Genomic DNA, 16,903 nt, shown 5'->3' on the forward strand with positions numbered 1-16,903 from the left:
TTTGCTCCCATTTTGTATGAGATGAACTCAACGATCTAAAACTTTTTCCACATACACAATATCACCATTTCCCTCAAATATTGTTCACAAACCAGTCTAAATCTGTGATAGTGAGCACTTCTCCTTTGCTGAGATAATCCATCCCACCTCACAGGTGTGCCATACCAAGATGCTGATTAGACACCATGATTAGTGCACAGGTGTGCCTTAGACTGTCCACAATAAAAGGCCACTCTGAAAGGTGCAGTTTTATCACACAGCACAATGCCACAGATGTCGCAAGATTTGAGGGAGCGTGCAATTGGCATGCTGACAGCAGGAATGTCAACCAGAGCTGTTGCTCGTGTATTGAATGTTCATTTCTCTACCATAAGCCATCTCCAAAGGCATTTCAGAGAATTTGGCAGTACATAACCAGCCTCACAACAGCAGACCACGTGAAACCACACCAGCCCAGGACCTCCACATCCAGCATGTTCACCTCCAAGATCGTCTGAGACCAGCCACTCGGACAGCTGCTGAAACAATCGGTTTGCATAACCAAAGAATTTCTGCAAACTGTCAGAAACCGTCTCAGGGAAGCTCATCTGCATGCTCATCATCCTCATCGGGGTCTCGACCTGACTCCAGTTCGTCGTCGTAACCGACTTGAGTGGGCAAATGCTCACATTCGCTGGCGTTTGGCACGTTGGAGAGGTGTTCTCTTCACGGATGAATCCCGGTTCACACTGTTCAGGGCAGATGGCAGACAGCGTGTGTGGCGTCGTGTGGGTGAGCGGTTTTCTAATGTCAATGTTGTGGATCGAGTGGCCCATGCTGGCGGTGGGGTTATGGTATGGGCAGGCGTCTGTTATGGACGAAGAACACAGGTGCATTTTATTGATGGCAATTTGAATGCACAGAGATACCGTGACGAGATCCTGAGGACCATTGTTGTGCCATACATCCAAGAACATCACCTCATGTTGCAGCATTATAATGCATGGCCCCATGTTGCAAGGATCTGTACACAGTTCTTGGAAGCTGAAAATGTCCCAGTTCTTGCATGGCTGGCATACTCACCGGACATGTCACCCATTGAGCATGTTTGGGATGCTCTGGACCGGCGTATACGACAGCGTGTACGAGTTCCTGCCAATATCCAGCAACTTTGCACAGCCATTGAAGAGGAGTGGACCAACATTCCACAGGCCACAATTGACAACCTGATCAACTCTATGCAAAGGAGATGTGTTGCACTGCATGAGGCAAATGGTGGCCACACCAGATACTGACTGGTATCCCCCCCCCCCCCCCAATAAAACAAAACTGCAACTTTCAGAGTGGCCTTTTATTATGGGCAGTCTAAGGCACACCTGTGCACTAATCATGGTGTTAATCAGCATCTTGATATGGCACACCTGTGAGGTGGGATGGATTATCTCGCAAAGGAGAAGTGCTCACTATCACAGATTAGACTGGTTTGTGAACAATATTGAGGGAAATGGTGATATTGTGTATGTGGAAAAAGTTTTAGATCTTTGAGTTCATCTCATACAAATGGGAGCAAAACCAAAAGTGTTGCGTTTATATTTTTGTTGAGTATATAGTAAACTGGAGTTTCCAGCAGGGTGCACAAAAACAGATGTGCTGACTCATTGTTTGGGTCTGTGGTTGCCTTTGATGCTACCAGAAGCTTTTGTTGTGTTAAAACTCAAAATTAGCTTGTTAGTAGTTACAAGTGTATTGGAGGCAATACTGAAAGTTATTGATTAGCTGTAGCTACTGATAAATTTTTGGGTGGTTTATCGGCTTAGCTTTAACAAAGATAACTTTTTGGTTAGCTGATTAGCAGTTATTGAAGCTAACATTTTGGTTAGCTGTGCCCACCACTGCTTATAGGCAGGACAGACAAACTATTTCATTTTAGGTTGTGAAATACTTTTTATACATTTTATTTTTAGACAGCGCTGAAAAATTTATCCGGTGGATTTACGTGGACAGTGTGAGATGTTTTGGAAGTGTTGAACACAGAACCTCAATTAACATTACATGCTGTTAATGTGTTAGGAGATTCAAATTATCCAAAAATTCATACCTATTCTGTGCCTTATGAACCTGTAAAAATTTCAAATGTAGTAAGTTCCTTTGGCTGTTCCCTTGCTTTTTCCACTCAGGGTCGCCACAGCAGATCTAAGGTGGATCTGGATGTTGATTTGGCACGTTTTACTCTGGATGCCCTTCCTAGAACAACTCTGTATTACATGGAGAAATGTGGCAGGTGTGGGGTTTGAACTGGGACCCTTTTGCACTGAAACCAAGTACACTAACCACTTGGCCATCACCCCATGTGTAAATATGTAAATAAATTACTTAAATAAATGTACATAAATTTTTGCACAGATTAACAGTTTTTTGTGAAGCACTTAAAGTGTGTATCACTAGTAAATGAAATGTCAAATCAGCTATTTTAAATAAATAAAGAATTATGAAAATATTGGGGGCGCTCGTGCTTAGGCTCTGTCATCTTCGCAATTTTATAGCTTTTTTCCCTACATGAACTCACAACTTTTTGCCCACCAGTCGTGAGAACCGTAGTGACAAACTGGCAATGTGGAATCTGACAATGATATCCATAAAGAACAAAGCAGTGAACCAAAAGTCAGCAACTTCGACTGGCCGTGATACTGCTGATGAGATGAAGAAGACAGTGGAAGAGCAGCTGGATACAGTCGAGACACATTTGTCTGCCTTGCAGAACGAGCACAGTCAGACCGCACGTTTAGACGGAGGATGCGCTCTCAAGTGCACATGTTCATATCACATGGATGCTGGACTCGTACACAGCAGTGATGGAAAATGTAACAGTGTGCATGCACCAGGGCTAAAATTAACAACGATGTACACACAGCATCCAGATAGCACGCTGTAACGATTTGCCCCGTCTAACTTTGTGCCCCACTTTACCCTACTTTATGACAAAGTCTCGACGTTTTCAACCTGTCCAGAGAACTTACATCATTATCACTGCTGTCTACAGTATCTACCCCTGGATTCTAACGCGAAGTGTGTGTGTGTCTTTGTGCACCTTCAGGAAATCCAAAGGGAGCTATGTTGACTCATGGAAACATTGTAGCTGCCACCTCAGCCGTCATCAAATCGATTGAGGTGAGTCGCTGAGTTAACAGTACATAATCATTGACAGTTTAAATGAAAGGTTGAATCTAGGATCATTTAAATATGCACTTCTTTTGAGATTTTTTTTCTTCCAGGAGATGCTGAAAATGTGTCATTAGATATAAAATTGATTTGGTTTCTGGGGCTCCACGGGCCGTAGACCCCAGCTCCTGGGGAGCTGTACCCCCCAGACCCACTGCAAATTTTCCTCTGATTTCACAATTTTCATTTCACAGCCCTGAATAGGACTGGATCTATGCTGAGCACAGACAGACGGACAGATGCAAATCCTTCGCAATACTCGATGGCCATATTTTGATGGCCTCGGGTAAAAATCTAAAGTAGAACTGAACTAACAATATACCAGCAATACAATCACAACAGCTGATGTAAATTGACACTTTCTGTAGAGAATTACATATTTTAGGAGGAAAATGCTCAAATGTAACTATTTGAAACACTCAGTCTGTATTTGAAATATAACACTGAACAATAAGTGGATTGTAATGTTCTGTGATTAAATTAGAATTTTTCTTTGTCTTATTTTTCAGTGGTATATTACATAATGTGAATTATAATAAAATATTATTATTACAATATGATGGATAATTAATAGTATTGTATGATTTATAGGTAGATTTAGATGGTTTTAGACTTTTTAATTTAAACCAGTAAATCTGGCCCATTATATGTATAATATATGCAATAATATAGTGTGTGTATATACAGTAATTGTTATGTTTACCTAAAGACAGTAGCTTATTTTTGTCTCTTGCATCTTATTGCGCTTATATTTTTATATTTTATATTTTATTTTATTTATTTATTTTATTTTATCTTTTTTTATCATCTTTGCTGCGACTGACTGGTTGTCACCAATGTTGTTTCGTTGTTATTACAATGACAATAAACTCTCATATCTTATTTTGATGATATCTTGAATTTGTCCCTTATTTGATGTGTTTGGACTATTTTAGTAAATGTTGCGTTTTTATAATTAATCTTTAACCTCTTATGTCACATACCTTCATGATGCTGTATAATTCTTTAAAAACTACATGGTTATCATTGTTATATTGGACGGCATCTTGAATTTGACCATGGTCTACATGTAGGATCATATCAAAAACCATTTAATTGAATTGCTGGTTCCTAAAATGGTCTCATGTGTATTTCTACTACTCTGTGAAAAATTATTACAACCCCAATTCCAATGAAGTTGGGACGCTGTGTAAAATGTAAAAAAAACTGAATAATGATTTGCAAATCCTCTTCAATATTCAGTTGAATACACCACAAAGACAAGTTATTTAATGTCAAACTGAAACTTATTGATTTTGTGCAAATATTTGAAATGGATGCCTGCAACAAGTTTCATAAAAGTTGGGACAGTGGTATGTTTACCACTGTGTTACATCACTTTCCTAAAAAAAAACTAAAAACAATACTATGTGCACGACTAATTTGATGACTTGCATGACCTCAAGCATAAGGCTAGAGGTCTAGAACGAAAATGGCGTTTCAAAATTAGAGGTATTCTACCTTGCATGGCGTGATGCTATCTTAGACTATAAGCATGCACTAATGGCTATAAAGCGGACCTATTACTCTGATGTGATCAACAAAAACAAGCATAACTCAAAGTCTTGTTCGACACAATGGCAACACTTATTCATGGACAACCGCCTGTAAGTCGCTCTCCTTTTACAGCACAAGATTTCTTAGATTTTTCAAGAAGAAAAAAGATATTAGGTTAAACATATCCCAGAATGCCTGAGCCCAGCCACTAAACCTTGCTGTTGAGGTGGGTGCCATCACTGAGGTATTACCTCGATTTACAGAATTTGGTAGTATCTCACTGGGTGTGCTGATGAAACTTGTAATGTCTACAAAAAGCACAACGTGCTTATTGATCCCATGCCAACTAAACTGTTTAAGGATCTGTGGCCCACTCGGGCTGACTGTGCTGGAAATTATTCATCTGTCATTAACCTCTTGATCTGTTCCTAAATGTTTCAAATCTGCAGTGATTAAACCATTACTCAAGAAATCTAATCTTGACCCTAGTATATTGAAAAACTATAGGCCGATATCAAATCTATCATTTTTCTCTAAAATTCTGGAAAAGGTGGTTTCACAGCAGCTCGTGGACCACCTTACTGAGAATAATCTTTTTGAGCCACTGCAGTCTGCTTTTAGAAAATATCATTCCACCGAGACAGCTCTCACTGAAGTGGTCATTGATCTTCTGCTTGAAATGGATTCGGACACCACTACGGTTCTGGTGCTGTTAGATCTTAGTGCTGGGTTTGACACCATGGATCATCATATACTGCTTGATAGGCTAGAGAATCATTTTGGGTTTACTGGGAGTGCCCATGGTTGACGTCATAGCTAGCCAGTCGTTCTCACTGTTTTGTACAATAAAACTACCTCTAACCTTAGTGACATGAAATCTGGGGTTCCACAGGGGTCTCTCTTAGGTCCCCTGTTTTTCGCCCTTTATATGGCACCCTTGGGCACATATTATGGCATTTTTGGGATTACCTTTCATTGCTATGCTGATGATACTCAGTTATACATGCTGATAACTGCTGGTAGTCTCATCCACATAAAATCCTTATAAGATTGCCTTGCATCAGTGAAAAGCTGTAGTCAAGCAATTCCCTACTTTTAAACTCTGACAAGACTGAAATGATGGTCCTTAGTCCAGTGAGACATCGGCATCAATTTGACAAGCTCACGCTTAGCCTCGGCTTGTCTGACATACATCACACTCACAAAGTGAGGAGCCTTAAGGTAATTTTTGATCCTACGTTGTCCTTTGACTTCCACATTAGAGATATTACGAGGACTGCTTTCTTCCACCTGCAAAATAGTGAAGATTCGTCCCATCCCGTCTATGGCTGATGCTGAGACCCTGATTCATGTATTTGTTTCTTCTGGATTGGACTACTGCAAAGTTCTATTTTCTGGTTACTGCAGTCCAGCATTAGGGGTCTCTAATTGGTTCAAAATGCTGCTGCCAGACTTTTGACATGAAGCAGAAAGTTTGACCACATTGCACCCATTTTGGCGTCTCTTCACTGGCTTCCCTTCCTTGTGAGATCAGATTTTAAGGTTCTGCTATTCACCTATAACATTGTTCATGGACTGGCACCTCCCTACTTAGCTGACCTAATTAAACCTTACGTACCGGCTTTACGTTTCAGGGTGCAGGACTACTTTGTGTCCCTAAGGTGAATAAGAAGTCTGCGGGTCACAGAGCTTCTTTATCGTGCCCCTGTTCTGTGGAATGATCTCCCTGCATCAGTAAAACAGTCAGATTCTGCACAGACTTTCAAGTCCAGACTTAAGACACACTTATTTTCCCTTTCGTATGGCTAGTATACTAGCATAGTATGTTACTATGCTTTCTACTCTTTAAATAAATTTTTTAGGAACGGGAGCGGGTTGCAGCTTCAACTTTATCTAAAGTCTGGGTCTTTCAGTGAAGCTTAAGGGCAAGTGGCAGCGATCACTTTACTATTCTTCTGTTTTTCTTGTTGCTTAATGCTGACAAATTATACTGTATTTGTGATTTTTCTGCCTCCTGGTTGTTTTTTTTTCTGTGTTTGAGGTTTGGCTCCATCCAGAGATAAGAGGGGTGTCTTCTTCTCCAGGCCTCCCATCCTGTGCACCAGCATGGACTCCCAAAATGTCCTGATATTTGTATTTTCAATTGTCGGTAGCATGGCCCAAGCAGAGGGTCACCCCTTGAATCTGTCTGCTTGAGGTTTCCCTCAAATCTTCAGAGGGAGTTTTTCTTTACCACTGTCGCCTCTGTTCTTGCTCTGGGGGTTGGTAAGGTTAGACCTTACTTGTGTGAAGCGCCTTGAGGCACCTTTGTTGTGATTTGGTGTTATATAAATGAAATACATTGAATTAAATTAATTGAATTGACCGAGTGTCAGTTTGTTGAGCTTAAAATGAGGTCTGTTCAGGTGCATAGTTGGGACATTCATATTTTTCATCACAAGAAAGTATTTGCAATTAGACAGACCATGACCAGGTGTGTAGTCAAACATTGTCTCCTGTTGTGAATCAACATAACAGACATCAATGCAAATAATGCAACAGTCAGACATCCCTGACATAAGCGGTTTCACAACATCCTGCACATATCATCACCACCTGCAACAGTGTAATAATTCATGTGATGGTGTCTTATGGTCATTGTGTGCAAAGAAAACAATAGAACTCCCTCTTTCTCTAAATGTGTTCTGTGTTATTCAGCAATGAATTACAGAACAGAATGTGATTATGATGCATTTTATACAGTAGAAAACTTATCAGGCTTAATATTCAGGGAAAAAAAGATGATATAACTCATCAAGCTCACCTCTATTTTTAAGTGCTTTTTTTTTAACAGAGCAAGGAATTTTCAACACAGTATTTCTAACATCCTGTAAATGGTGGTTAGTGCACTCTGTTTCAGTGTGTACAGTTCCTGGTTCAGTCAATGCAGATCCACCTCGGATTTTCTGTGGCAACCCCATGTGCAAACAAGGGAGCAGCTGAAGGGACTTGCTAAACAGCATGGTTTTCCTTTGTGAAGCTGCAGAATGTGTCACATACAAGCAAACTGAGAAAGCTGGATGTTCCGTGGATGGCGAGTGTTAGCTTCTCCGTTTGTGTCCAGATGACTGATGATCAAACTTGTTTGCCCTGTGCCTCTTCTATGAATGCCAATAAGTATTTCTTGTTTGTTGCACACATATAGTTCTTCCCTAGATATAATTTCTGCAGTTGTTTTCTGGATAATGTTGATAGCGAACATAAAGAAGCCTTGTTTGATTCTGTCTGGTCCCCCTCTCTGATCACTGTCACCTAGGGATGGGTATTGATAAGATTTTATTGATAACGATGCCGTTATCGATTTTGCTTATCGATCTGATTCCTTATCGATTCCCTTATCGATACCTCTTGTGAATTTTGTACTGAAAGTAGGCTTTACACGTTTTCTATGTAGTTCATTGAGTCTTAAAGTAAATAAATATGAAATTGGTCACTGTATCCTTGATCTCTGGACATAAATAAAAATAAACAAAACGGTGTTTTGCTTTGAAGTTATTAATTCAAACTGGACTCTATCATTCTAACTTGACTCGGCAGAGAGCCACGCAGCGTTTGGAGCTGTGTGAACAGAACGGAGGACGATTCTCGCTTCTTTCTCGCAACAAGACAGGAGTCCCAGTTAGTGACTTTAATCAGCACAAAATGACTCGCGATTGACATATTCAGGGATGAAAGTGGTGAAAAACAAAAAAAGCTGAAACCCAAAATTACCCCCCAACACCACGTGCATGAAAATGTTTGAATTCTAGAAGCTCTGAAATGCAATCTGGGACTATTCCAGACAATAAACTGCAGTGAGTGCAGCATCCATTTAGTGAGAGAGAGAAAAAAAAAAAAACAACTTTCCTTATTCAAATTAATTCCAGTAGTATTCTGCTCTTACTAGGATGCAGCAGTTTTCTAGCTTGGCAGATAGTTCTGGAGGAAATCACTGAAGAAATTAACACATTGAAAATATGGTTTGACCGAAACAAACTGTCATTAAACTTAAATAAGACAGGGATGAAATGGAGGTGTAAGAGTCACTAGGTATTCACAGGCAACACTTATTTCTGTATGTATGTATGTATTTATTATTTATTTATGTACAGTGAGGAAAATAAGTATTTGAACACCCTGCGATTTTGCAAGTTCTCCCTTAGAAATCATGGAGGGGTCTGAAATTTTCATCTTAGGTGCATGTCTACTGTGAGACATAATCTAAAAAAAAAAAAAAAAAATCCGGAAATCACAATGTATGATTTTTTCATAATTTATTTGTATGTTACTGCTGCAAATAAGTTTTTCAACACATGTGGAAATCAATGTTAATATTTGGTACAGTAGCCTGTATTTGCAATTACAGAGGTCAAACATTTCCTGTAGTTTTTCACCAGGTTTGCACACACTGCAGCAGGGATTTTGGTCCACTCCTCCATACAGATCTTCTCTAGATCTTTCAGGTTTGGAGTTTCAGCTCCCTCCAGAGATTTTCTATTGAGTTCAGGTCTGGAGACTGGCCAGGCCACTCCAGGACCTTGAAATGCTTCTTACGGAGCCCCTCCTTAGTTGCCCTGGCTGTGTGTTTGGGGTCATTGTCATGCTGGAAGACCCAGCCATGACCCATCTTCAGTGCTCTTACCGAGGGAAGGAGGTTGTTTGCCAAAATCTCGCAATACATGACCCCATCCATCCTCCCTTTAATACGCTGCAGTCGTCCTGTTCCCTTTGCAGAAGAGCACCCCCAGAGTATGATGTTTCCACCCCCATGCTTCACAGTTGGGGTGGTTTTCTTGGGGTTGTTCTCATCCTTTAAACATGGTAAGTGGAGTTGATTCCAAAAAGCTCTATTCTGGTCTCATCTGACCACATGACCATTCTCCCATGCCTCCTCTGGCTCATCCAGATGGTCACTGATGAACTTCAAACGGGCCTGGACATGTGCTGGCTTGAGCAGGGGGACCTTGCTGCCCTGCAGGATTTTAAACCATGACAGCGTCATGTGTTACTAATGTAATCTTTGTGACTGTGGTCCCAGCTCTCTTCAGGTCATTGACCAGGTCCTCGTGTGTAGTTCTGAGCTTTCTCAGAATCATCCTTACCCCACAAAGTGAGATCTTGCATGGAATCCCAGACCGAGGGAGACTGACAGTCATCTTGTGTTTCTTCCACTTTCTAATAAATAATCATAACAGTTGTTGTCTTCTACCAAGCTGCTTGCCTGTAGTCCATCCCAGCCTTGTGCAGGTCTACAGTTTTGTCCCTGGTGTCCTTAGACAGCTCTTTGGTCTTGGCTATGGTGGACACGTTGGAGTGTGATTGATTGAGTGTGTGAACAGGTGTTTTTTTATACAGGTAACAAGTTCAAACAGGTGCAGTTAATACAGGTAAAGAGTGCAGAATAAGAGGGCTTCTTAAAGAAAAATTAACAGGTCTGTGAGAGCCAGAATTCTTGCTGGTTGGTAGGTGTTCAAATACTTATTTGTAGCAGTAACATACAAATAAATTATTTAAAAAAAAATCATACATTGTGATTTCCGGATTTTTTTTTTTTTTTTTTTTTTAGATTATGTCTCTCACAGTGGACATGCACCTAAGATGAAAATTTCAGACCCCTCCATGATTTCTAAGTGGGAGAACTTGCTAAATCGCAGGGTGATCAAATACTTATTTTCCTCACTGTATGTTCATTGTTAGTTGGTTTTATATTTTCTGTTGTGTTTTTATTTGGGTTCTTTTTGTCTCTTTCTCTAAAATTGTATACAATAATCAATCAGAGTAGTTATTATTACTATTATTGTTGTGGTTGCTATTATTATCAATATATAAACAAAAATAAATTTAAAAAGTATTATAATTTGTAATACATTTGACCCTTTTACGACAACAAACACTTATTATACAGAAAACAATGCACACGAGCGTGCTGAAAGCTGCAACTGCTTAATGCTAACTTTAACATTGAAAATGCCATAGACATGCTAACGTGTTAGCATCGGTCCCGTTTTTAAGTTATAAAATACATCTATCAACTGTTTCAGAAGACCATAACAGGTCGGCTTAACATAAAAAGGTAAATAATACTCACAGACGTATGCTCTTTAGGGTTTTAGCGGGGGAAAATTAAGATAAAGCGAAAGAAAAAAATAAATAAATGAACTGAAGGTCCGATAGTTGAATCGTTAAGCAAAAAGCTTATTGATGTCGGTGGATTGAATCATTTCTTAACGATACCCGAAAGGAACCGGTTCTCAATACCCATCCCTACTGTCGCCAGTGTTGGCTTTTGTGTGTCGACGAGTTTCCTTGATGAAATGCGTGTTTTTATGCACAAGGCAGAAGTACATGAAACTCAGCTTCTATTTCTTGATGATACTTCTCATTCAAGTTCTTGACACTTGGAAATTGTTGTGAAAGTGTAGTGACACGGACCCACAACAGGGGGCGCAAATGAACGGTCAATAGATGAGCCAAAAGGAACAATTTAATGTTGTGAAACGTGCACAACGAACATACAGACAATCTCAGAATATAATTACAGTCAAATTACAAAGGTGACATGTGGGCAGGCTCGAGGATAGAAGACGTCTGTCCTGAGAAGAGCTGGAACCACACGATTTCCGCCCCCACAGAACCTGGTGAATACTGGAGCCGCCAAGTCCCGAATTCCCAGGTGATCACCGTCCCCGACTGTCGGATCTGGTACTGCTGGCGAAGAACAAAGACAGTCAAGTGTGGTTGTGTGTACACCCAGTAACAACAGCGGTGGGAATGCCACCTCCACCTCTCACTCAATATGTTGCAGAGTACCGCAGTGATTCCTCAGGGGAAAAGAGTGCCGTCCTGCACTCACTCAGCCTCCACAGAAAAAGGAACCGGTACTCCTGCAAACACTCACAATATACAGATATATTGCAAAAGACACAAACGGCTGAGTATATTACCTCCAATGAAGTATGATATCTCGGCGATGAGGTGGAGATGACGTCTGGTCTTTATGGAGTGCAATGATGAAGAATGTGTGACAGCTGTCAGGAATTAATGAGTGACAGCTGTCACTCCCGGCTGTGTCCGTGGCGGCAGCGCCCTCTCGTGCCTGAAGCCCGCACTTCAGGCAGGGCGCCCTTTGGTGGTGGGCCAGCAGTACATCCTCTTCTGGCGGCCCACACAACAGAAATGCTGTGATAACTTTGTACAGTGAGGCAAATAGGTATTTGATCCACTTCCACCTACAACGAATGGAGAGGTCTGTAATTTTTATTGTGGGTTCACTTCAACTGTGTTATCCCAGCAGTCATAGAGCCTGAGGTGGGGTACACAGAGGGCAGGACGCCAGTCTGTCACAGGGTCACAAACAAAAAAACAAACACATCCACACCCACTCGCACACCTACGGACAATTCAAAGATCCCAACCCACCTAACCCGCATGTCTTTGGATGTGGGAGGGAACCGGAGCACCCTCAGGAAACCCTCTATCTATATGTGGCCCTGCAACAGACTGACATCCTGTCCAGGGTGTACCCCGCCTTGCACTCTATGACTGCTGGGATAGGCTCCAGCCCCCGCTACCCTTAATTGGACTAAGCAGTTGATGAGTAAGTGGCATTTCTATTTATAAATGGGATTTAACAAAGGTAAAAGGAACAAATTTAACATGGCGGCATTTATATTACTTGCAGTTACGATGAAGTAAACATCTGAGTTTAACAAAAAGATTTTTTATGTTGAACTAAAAGCCCCAGAATGCAATGGGTCCACCAGACCCAGCAGGACTCCCTGTGTAAAAAAAAAAGAAAAAAATCCTATAAGTTCGGGAGGGGTGAACCAAGAGATGAAGGGAACCCCTAGATGCAGGACAGCTGAGGCAATGAGAGTGTCATTAAAGCACCGTTGTATAGTGATAACTAGGCAAAGACCAAAAAACATTGCAACAAGGACTGAGTTAGGAGTCCTCTTCCAAATCCTGGTGAGGGTCCACAGAGGCATGCTTCTCCCAACAGTGCCGGTTGGAGCTCCAGAGGAATGCTCATCAGAACTGGGGACTCCTTCCTTACACCATAGATGAAGATTCAACAGGACTGGATGAACGGAGGAATGTCCTTTCTTCCTCAAAGGCAAGTCACACACAGCACAACAGGTGGCAGGGAAAAACTGAAGATTATCTTTTCTTAAAATGTGATATCAATAGAGGTGTTGTGTGGGCCGCTGAAGAGGAGGTACTGCTGGCCCACCACCACCAGATGGCGCCCTGCTTGGAGTGCGGGCTTCAAAGCACGAGAGGGTGCCGGACCACTGGGAGTGACAGCTGTCACTCTCATCAGGCACCAGCTGTCACTCAGCCAACTCATCACCATCTCCATAAAGCCGGACTGCGACTCCACCTCCTCGCCGAGAAATCAACTACCATTCAGGTACCTTCTCTGCTGACTTAACACTGACTAATAGTCTGAACTTCTTTGCAGCCCGTTTTCCTGTGGTGTGTCCCTTATCTGTGGGATTGGCGTTTGGTGTGATCAGCGACGGCTTCGCTTTCACACCCCCAACCAGATAAGTGGTTAGACAGGAGCTGCACGAGTGTGTGATTGGAGGATGGAGGTTCTCCCTCCTAATGTGTACAGACTGTGGGATTACTGAGTGTGCGACCTCACACTCATCAGGACTGTCTCTGTTCTCTGCCAGCAGTACCGGGGTCTGATTGCTGAAGACAGCGGCCCACCTGGGGCGCAGGGCTGGCGGCTCCGTGTTCTCAGCTCCGTTGGCAGTGGAAGCTGTGTGGGATCCGGCTCTTCTCTCGCCAGGCGTCTTCTATCGTCGAGCCTGCCCACACGTCACCTGGTGTATGATTGACAGTCACCATATTGTTATTGTCTGTATGTCATTGTACAATTCACAACATTAAATTGTTACTTTTGTCTTATCCATTGTCCGTTCATTAACGCCCCCTGTTGTGGGTCCATGTCACGACCTTTCACAACAAGAGGACTCCTTCCTCTAAAGGGGAGTGTACTGAAACATCTCTTCATAAAAGGGTGAGTACCAGATTAGACAGAGCAAGGAATGTCTTTGCTTCTTGGAGTGTATTCCAAAATGAAACACCAAATTCAACCAATAGTACGAGGTATCTTATAAACTAACCGGCAGTTTTATAAAAAAAAAAAACTATATGGATTTGATTGACATGGCGATTACACCAATCATGCTGAACCCTCGTGCGCATGCGTGAGTTTTTTCACGCGTGTCGGTGACGTCATTTCCCTGTGGGCAGGCCTTGAGTGAGATGTGGTCCCGCCCTCTCAGCTGAATTCCTTTGTTTCACACGCTGCTCGAGACGGCGCGCGTTGCTTTATCAAACTTTTTTCTGGACCTGTGAGGGAATATCCGAGTGGACACTATTCGGAAATTAAGATGATTTTCGGTGAAAAGTTAAGGCTGATGAGAGATTATGGGGTGTTTCTGTCGCTGTAAGGACTTCCCACGGACGGGACGTCCTGCAGCGCTTCCAGGCGCCGTCGTCGGCCTGTTTCGACCTGAAAACATCGTAATTTAAGGCTTAATTTCCCCAGGACGTCGTGAGAGAACAGAGAAGATTCAGAAGAGGCCGGCATGAGGACTTTATGCGGACATTCCACTGTTTAAGGACATTTTTTAATGAAAGACGTGCGCGCAAATTCGCCCGAGTCGTTTCCGTGACGACTAAGTGAATCTGTGTGCGCCGTGACAGGAAAAACACCTCCGTGTTGAAAACCATTTGTAAAATTCAGGCGGTCTTTTGATGGCTTTCAACAAGTGAGTAACTGAGAAATTGTTTAACAGCTTGGGCATGTTTCCAACTTGCCCGTTAAGGTTTCCAACGGAGGTGTTTTCCTGTCGCGACCCCCGCGGGTCGGGTCCGGCCTGACACGCACTCTGCCCGCACGTTCTTTCATTACACAATGTCTGTTAAACAATGGAATGTCCCGAATAAACTCCTCATGCCGACTTCTTCTGAAAGTTCTCTGTTCTCTGACGGACTTCCTGGATCAACAGAGCCTGAAATGTGGAAGTTTTCAACTTGAAACGGCGAGACGCTGCCGCCTCGAAAGCGCAGATCGCCGTCAGGTGCCGTGGGCCGTCCTTACGCGACACTACCAGACCAAAATCTCTCATCAGCTGTTAAAATTTTTACCGGAAAACCAGCTGAATTTATCGAATGGTGGTCCACTCAGTTGTGCCTTACAGTTTTGAAAAAATTTTTTGATCAAACAAAGCAGCAGTCTGAGCATTCCTAAACAATGAAAAAAATCGACGAGAGGGTGGGCGACTCCTCACTCAAGACTGCCCACAGGCGAATGACGTAACCGACAGGCGTGAAAAAAGTCTTGCATGCCTACGAGGGTTTCAAGCATGTCTGATGTAATCACACGTGATTCAAATCCATATGGTTTCTGAAAAAAATTATAAGGTCTGGATACTTTTCTAATAGACCCTCGTATTCTTAGACAAATAAGGGTCCCAACAAACGTCAGTCTTCTCATTCAAACAAAGTCTTTCTTGTTAAAGAGTGAATTAAACTCCAAGTGCAAAACCAACTATACTCACAGCCCAAACATGACCCCAGGAGACACAAAAGACAGGAGGCAGTCAGGCTGCAAAGTGCAACCCCTACCATGTATAAAGAGAGAAAATGGACCTGCACTGGAGATAAAATAAATTAATAGCCTCTCTCATCAGAAACAGGTGCAGACAAATCAAGGTGTAAGTGATAATGTCTAATTATGTATAGGAACAAAAACGAGCACTAGATGAAGGTAAAACTAAGAGACTAAGACCTGTGAGGACATAAAGCTCACCAGAGGGAGGCCGAAAGTGTTAAATACTGAAAGGCGATAGAGGAGCAAATGCAGAGAATACTGGACAAGAAAAGGGTGAAATTGACAAATGTGATACCAGAGCCGGAAGCTGTGTGAGACTGTGAGAAGGAAATGACAAAGACTACTGAGACAAAACAAAAATAGAGGAATGAGAGAGAGGAAATGAGTAAGACAAAAGCTGTGATAAAATGTGAAAAATAGGAGCATAAGACAAACCAGCCAACACAGAACCCTAACTCGACACGACCACAACACTTTCATGCAATAAAATGTGATTTTCTGTTTTGTTTGGTTTTTGGTTTTTCTTTAAATTCTGTCTCACAGTTGAGGTGTACCTACGATAAGAATTACAGACCTCTCCATTATTTATAGGTGGGAAAACTTTCAAAATCTTTGTGAGCATCAACAATTCTTTTGTCAAATCTAAACTGATTTAGTTTGATGCTCTTTCATGTGACAGCTCAAACCTTTACTGAGGTTTTATACTGTGTGTACACGGGAAGCGAACTCTCACTTTAACATGATTTTACAAGCTTTAGCATTACAAAGTTAAAGGACATCATTGCACAGCAGCTCTGAAGTGGGCTAATCATTTGGATCCTGGCGGGTTTGTGAATTATTTTGTTTCTGTTTGCAAAACAAAATCATGTAAGCATCCAAAACAAAACTAAGATGTTAGAGATGCTGTGATGAAAATTCCTCGCTTATCAAAAAAACACAGGAAAAATTTAGAAGAAAATGTTTCTGTGTAGGCTCTCAGTTGTCCAGGTGATTTTCCATAGTAGGGAAGCTTGAATCTTCGACTGGACTGGGTTGCTTGAACGCGAGGGACGTTTCGCTTCAAATCGCAGAAGCTTCCTCAGCTAAATTCTTGCTCTGGTGGTCTGACTTCTGTCTTGACTCTTGTAGAGAAGAATAATCAACAAGTCCAAAAAGCTGAGTTTTAAAACCTAACCAGACCCCTCCTACCGAGAGGCAGACTGCTATAGGCTGGTGACTAAACAATAGCTCTAATTAGCACCTATTGTGCTCTACTTAACACCCTCCTAATGACAAGGCAGCTGTCCCTCTCCTGATGGCTCCCTTGACGACTCTGCTGATGATGTGAATGACTCATTACCATGAACAAAAGACTGAAACTGCTTTGACCTGAGTACCCCATTGTAAACAGGGGATAAAGCGTGTCTCAGACCCCCTCCCCGTTAAGGCTAGGTTTCAAATGTTCACAAAGAACGCCTCCTTGACCCCTCTCTCAAACCATTTCTTCTCTCTGGCTAATATTTTAACTTCCTTGTCTTC

General features: G+C 42.0%; 1 protein-coding gene across 1 annotated transcript in view; it reads left to right on the top strand.

The window, feature by feature from the left end:
- LOC117521012 (long-chain-fatty-acid--CoA ligase 1-like) overlaps positions 1–16,903 on the top strand; it is a 124,459-nt gene that overhangs the window by 78,097 nt on the left and 29,459 nt on the right. The window contains exon 10 of the mRNA XM_034182345.1: positions 3,074–3,147. Within this exon, the coding sequence (XP_034038236.1) occupies positions 3,074–3,147 (74 nt within the window). The remainder of the gene's footprint in view (positions 1–3,073; positions 3,148–16,903) is intronic.

The sequence above is a fragment of the Thalassophryne amazonica genome, chromosome 11, assembly GCF_902500255.1.
Source record: "Thalassophryne amazonica chromosome 11, fThaAma1.1, whole genome shotgun sequence".
Classification (NCBI taxonomy): domain Eukaryota; kingdom Metazoa; phylum Chordata; class Actinopteri; order Batrachoidiformes; family Batrachoididae; genus Thalassophryne; species Thalassophryne amazonica.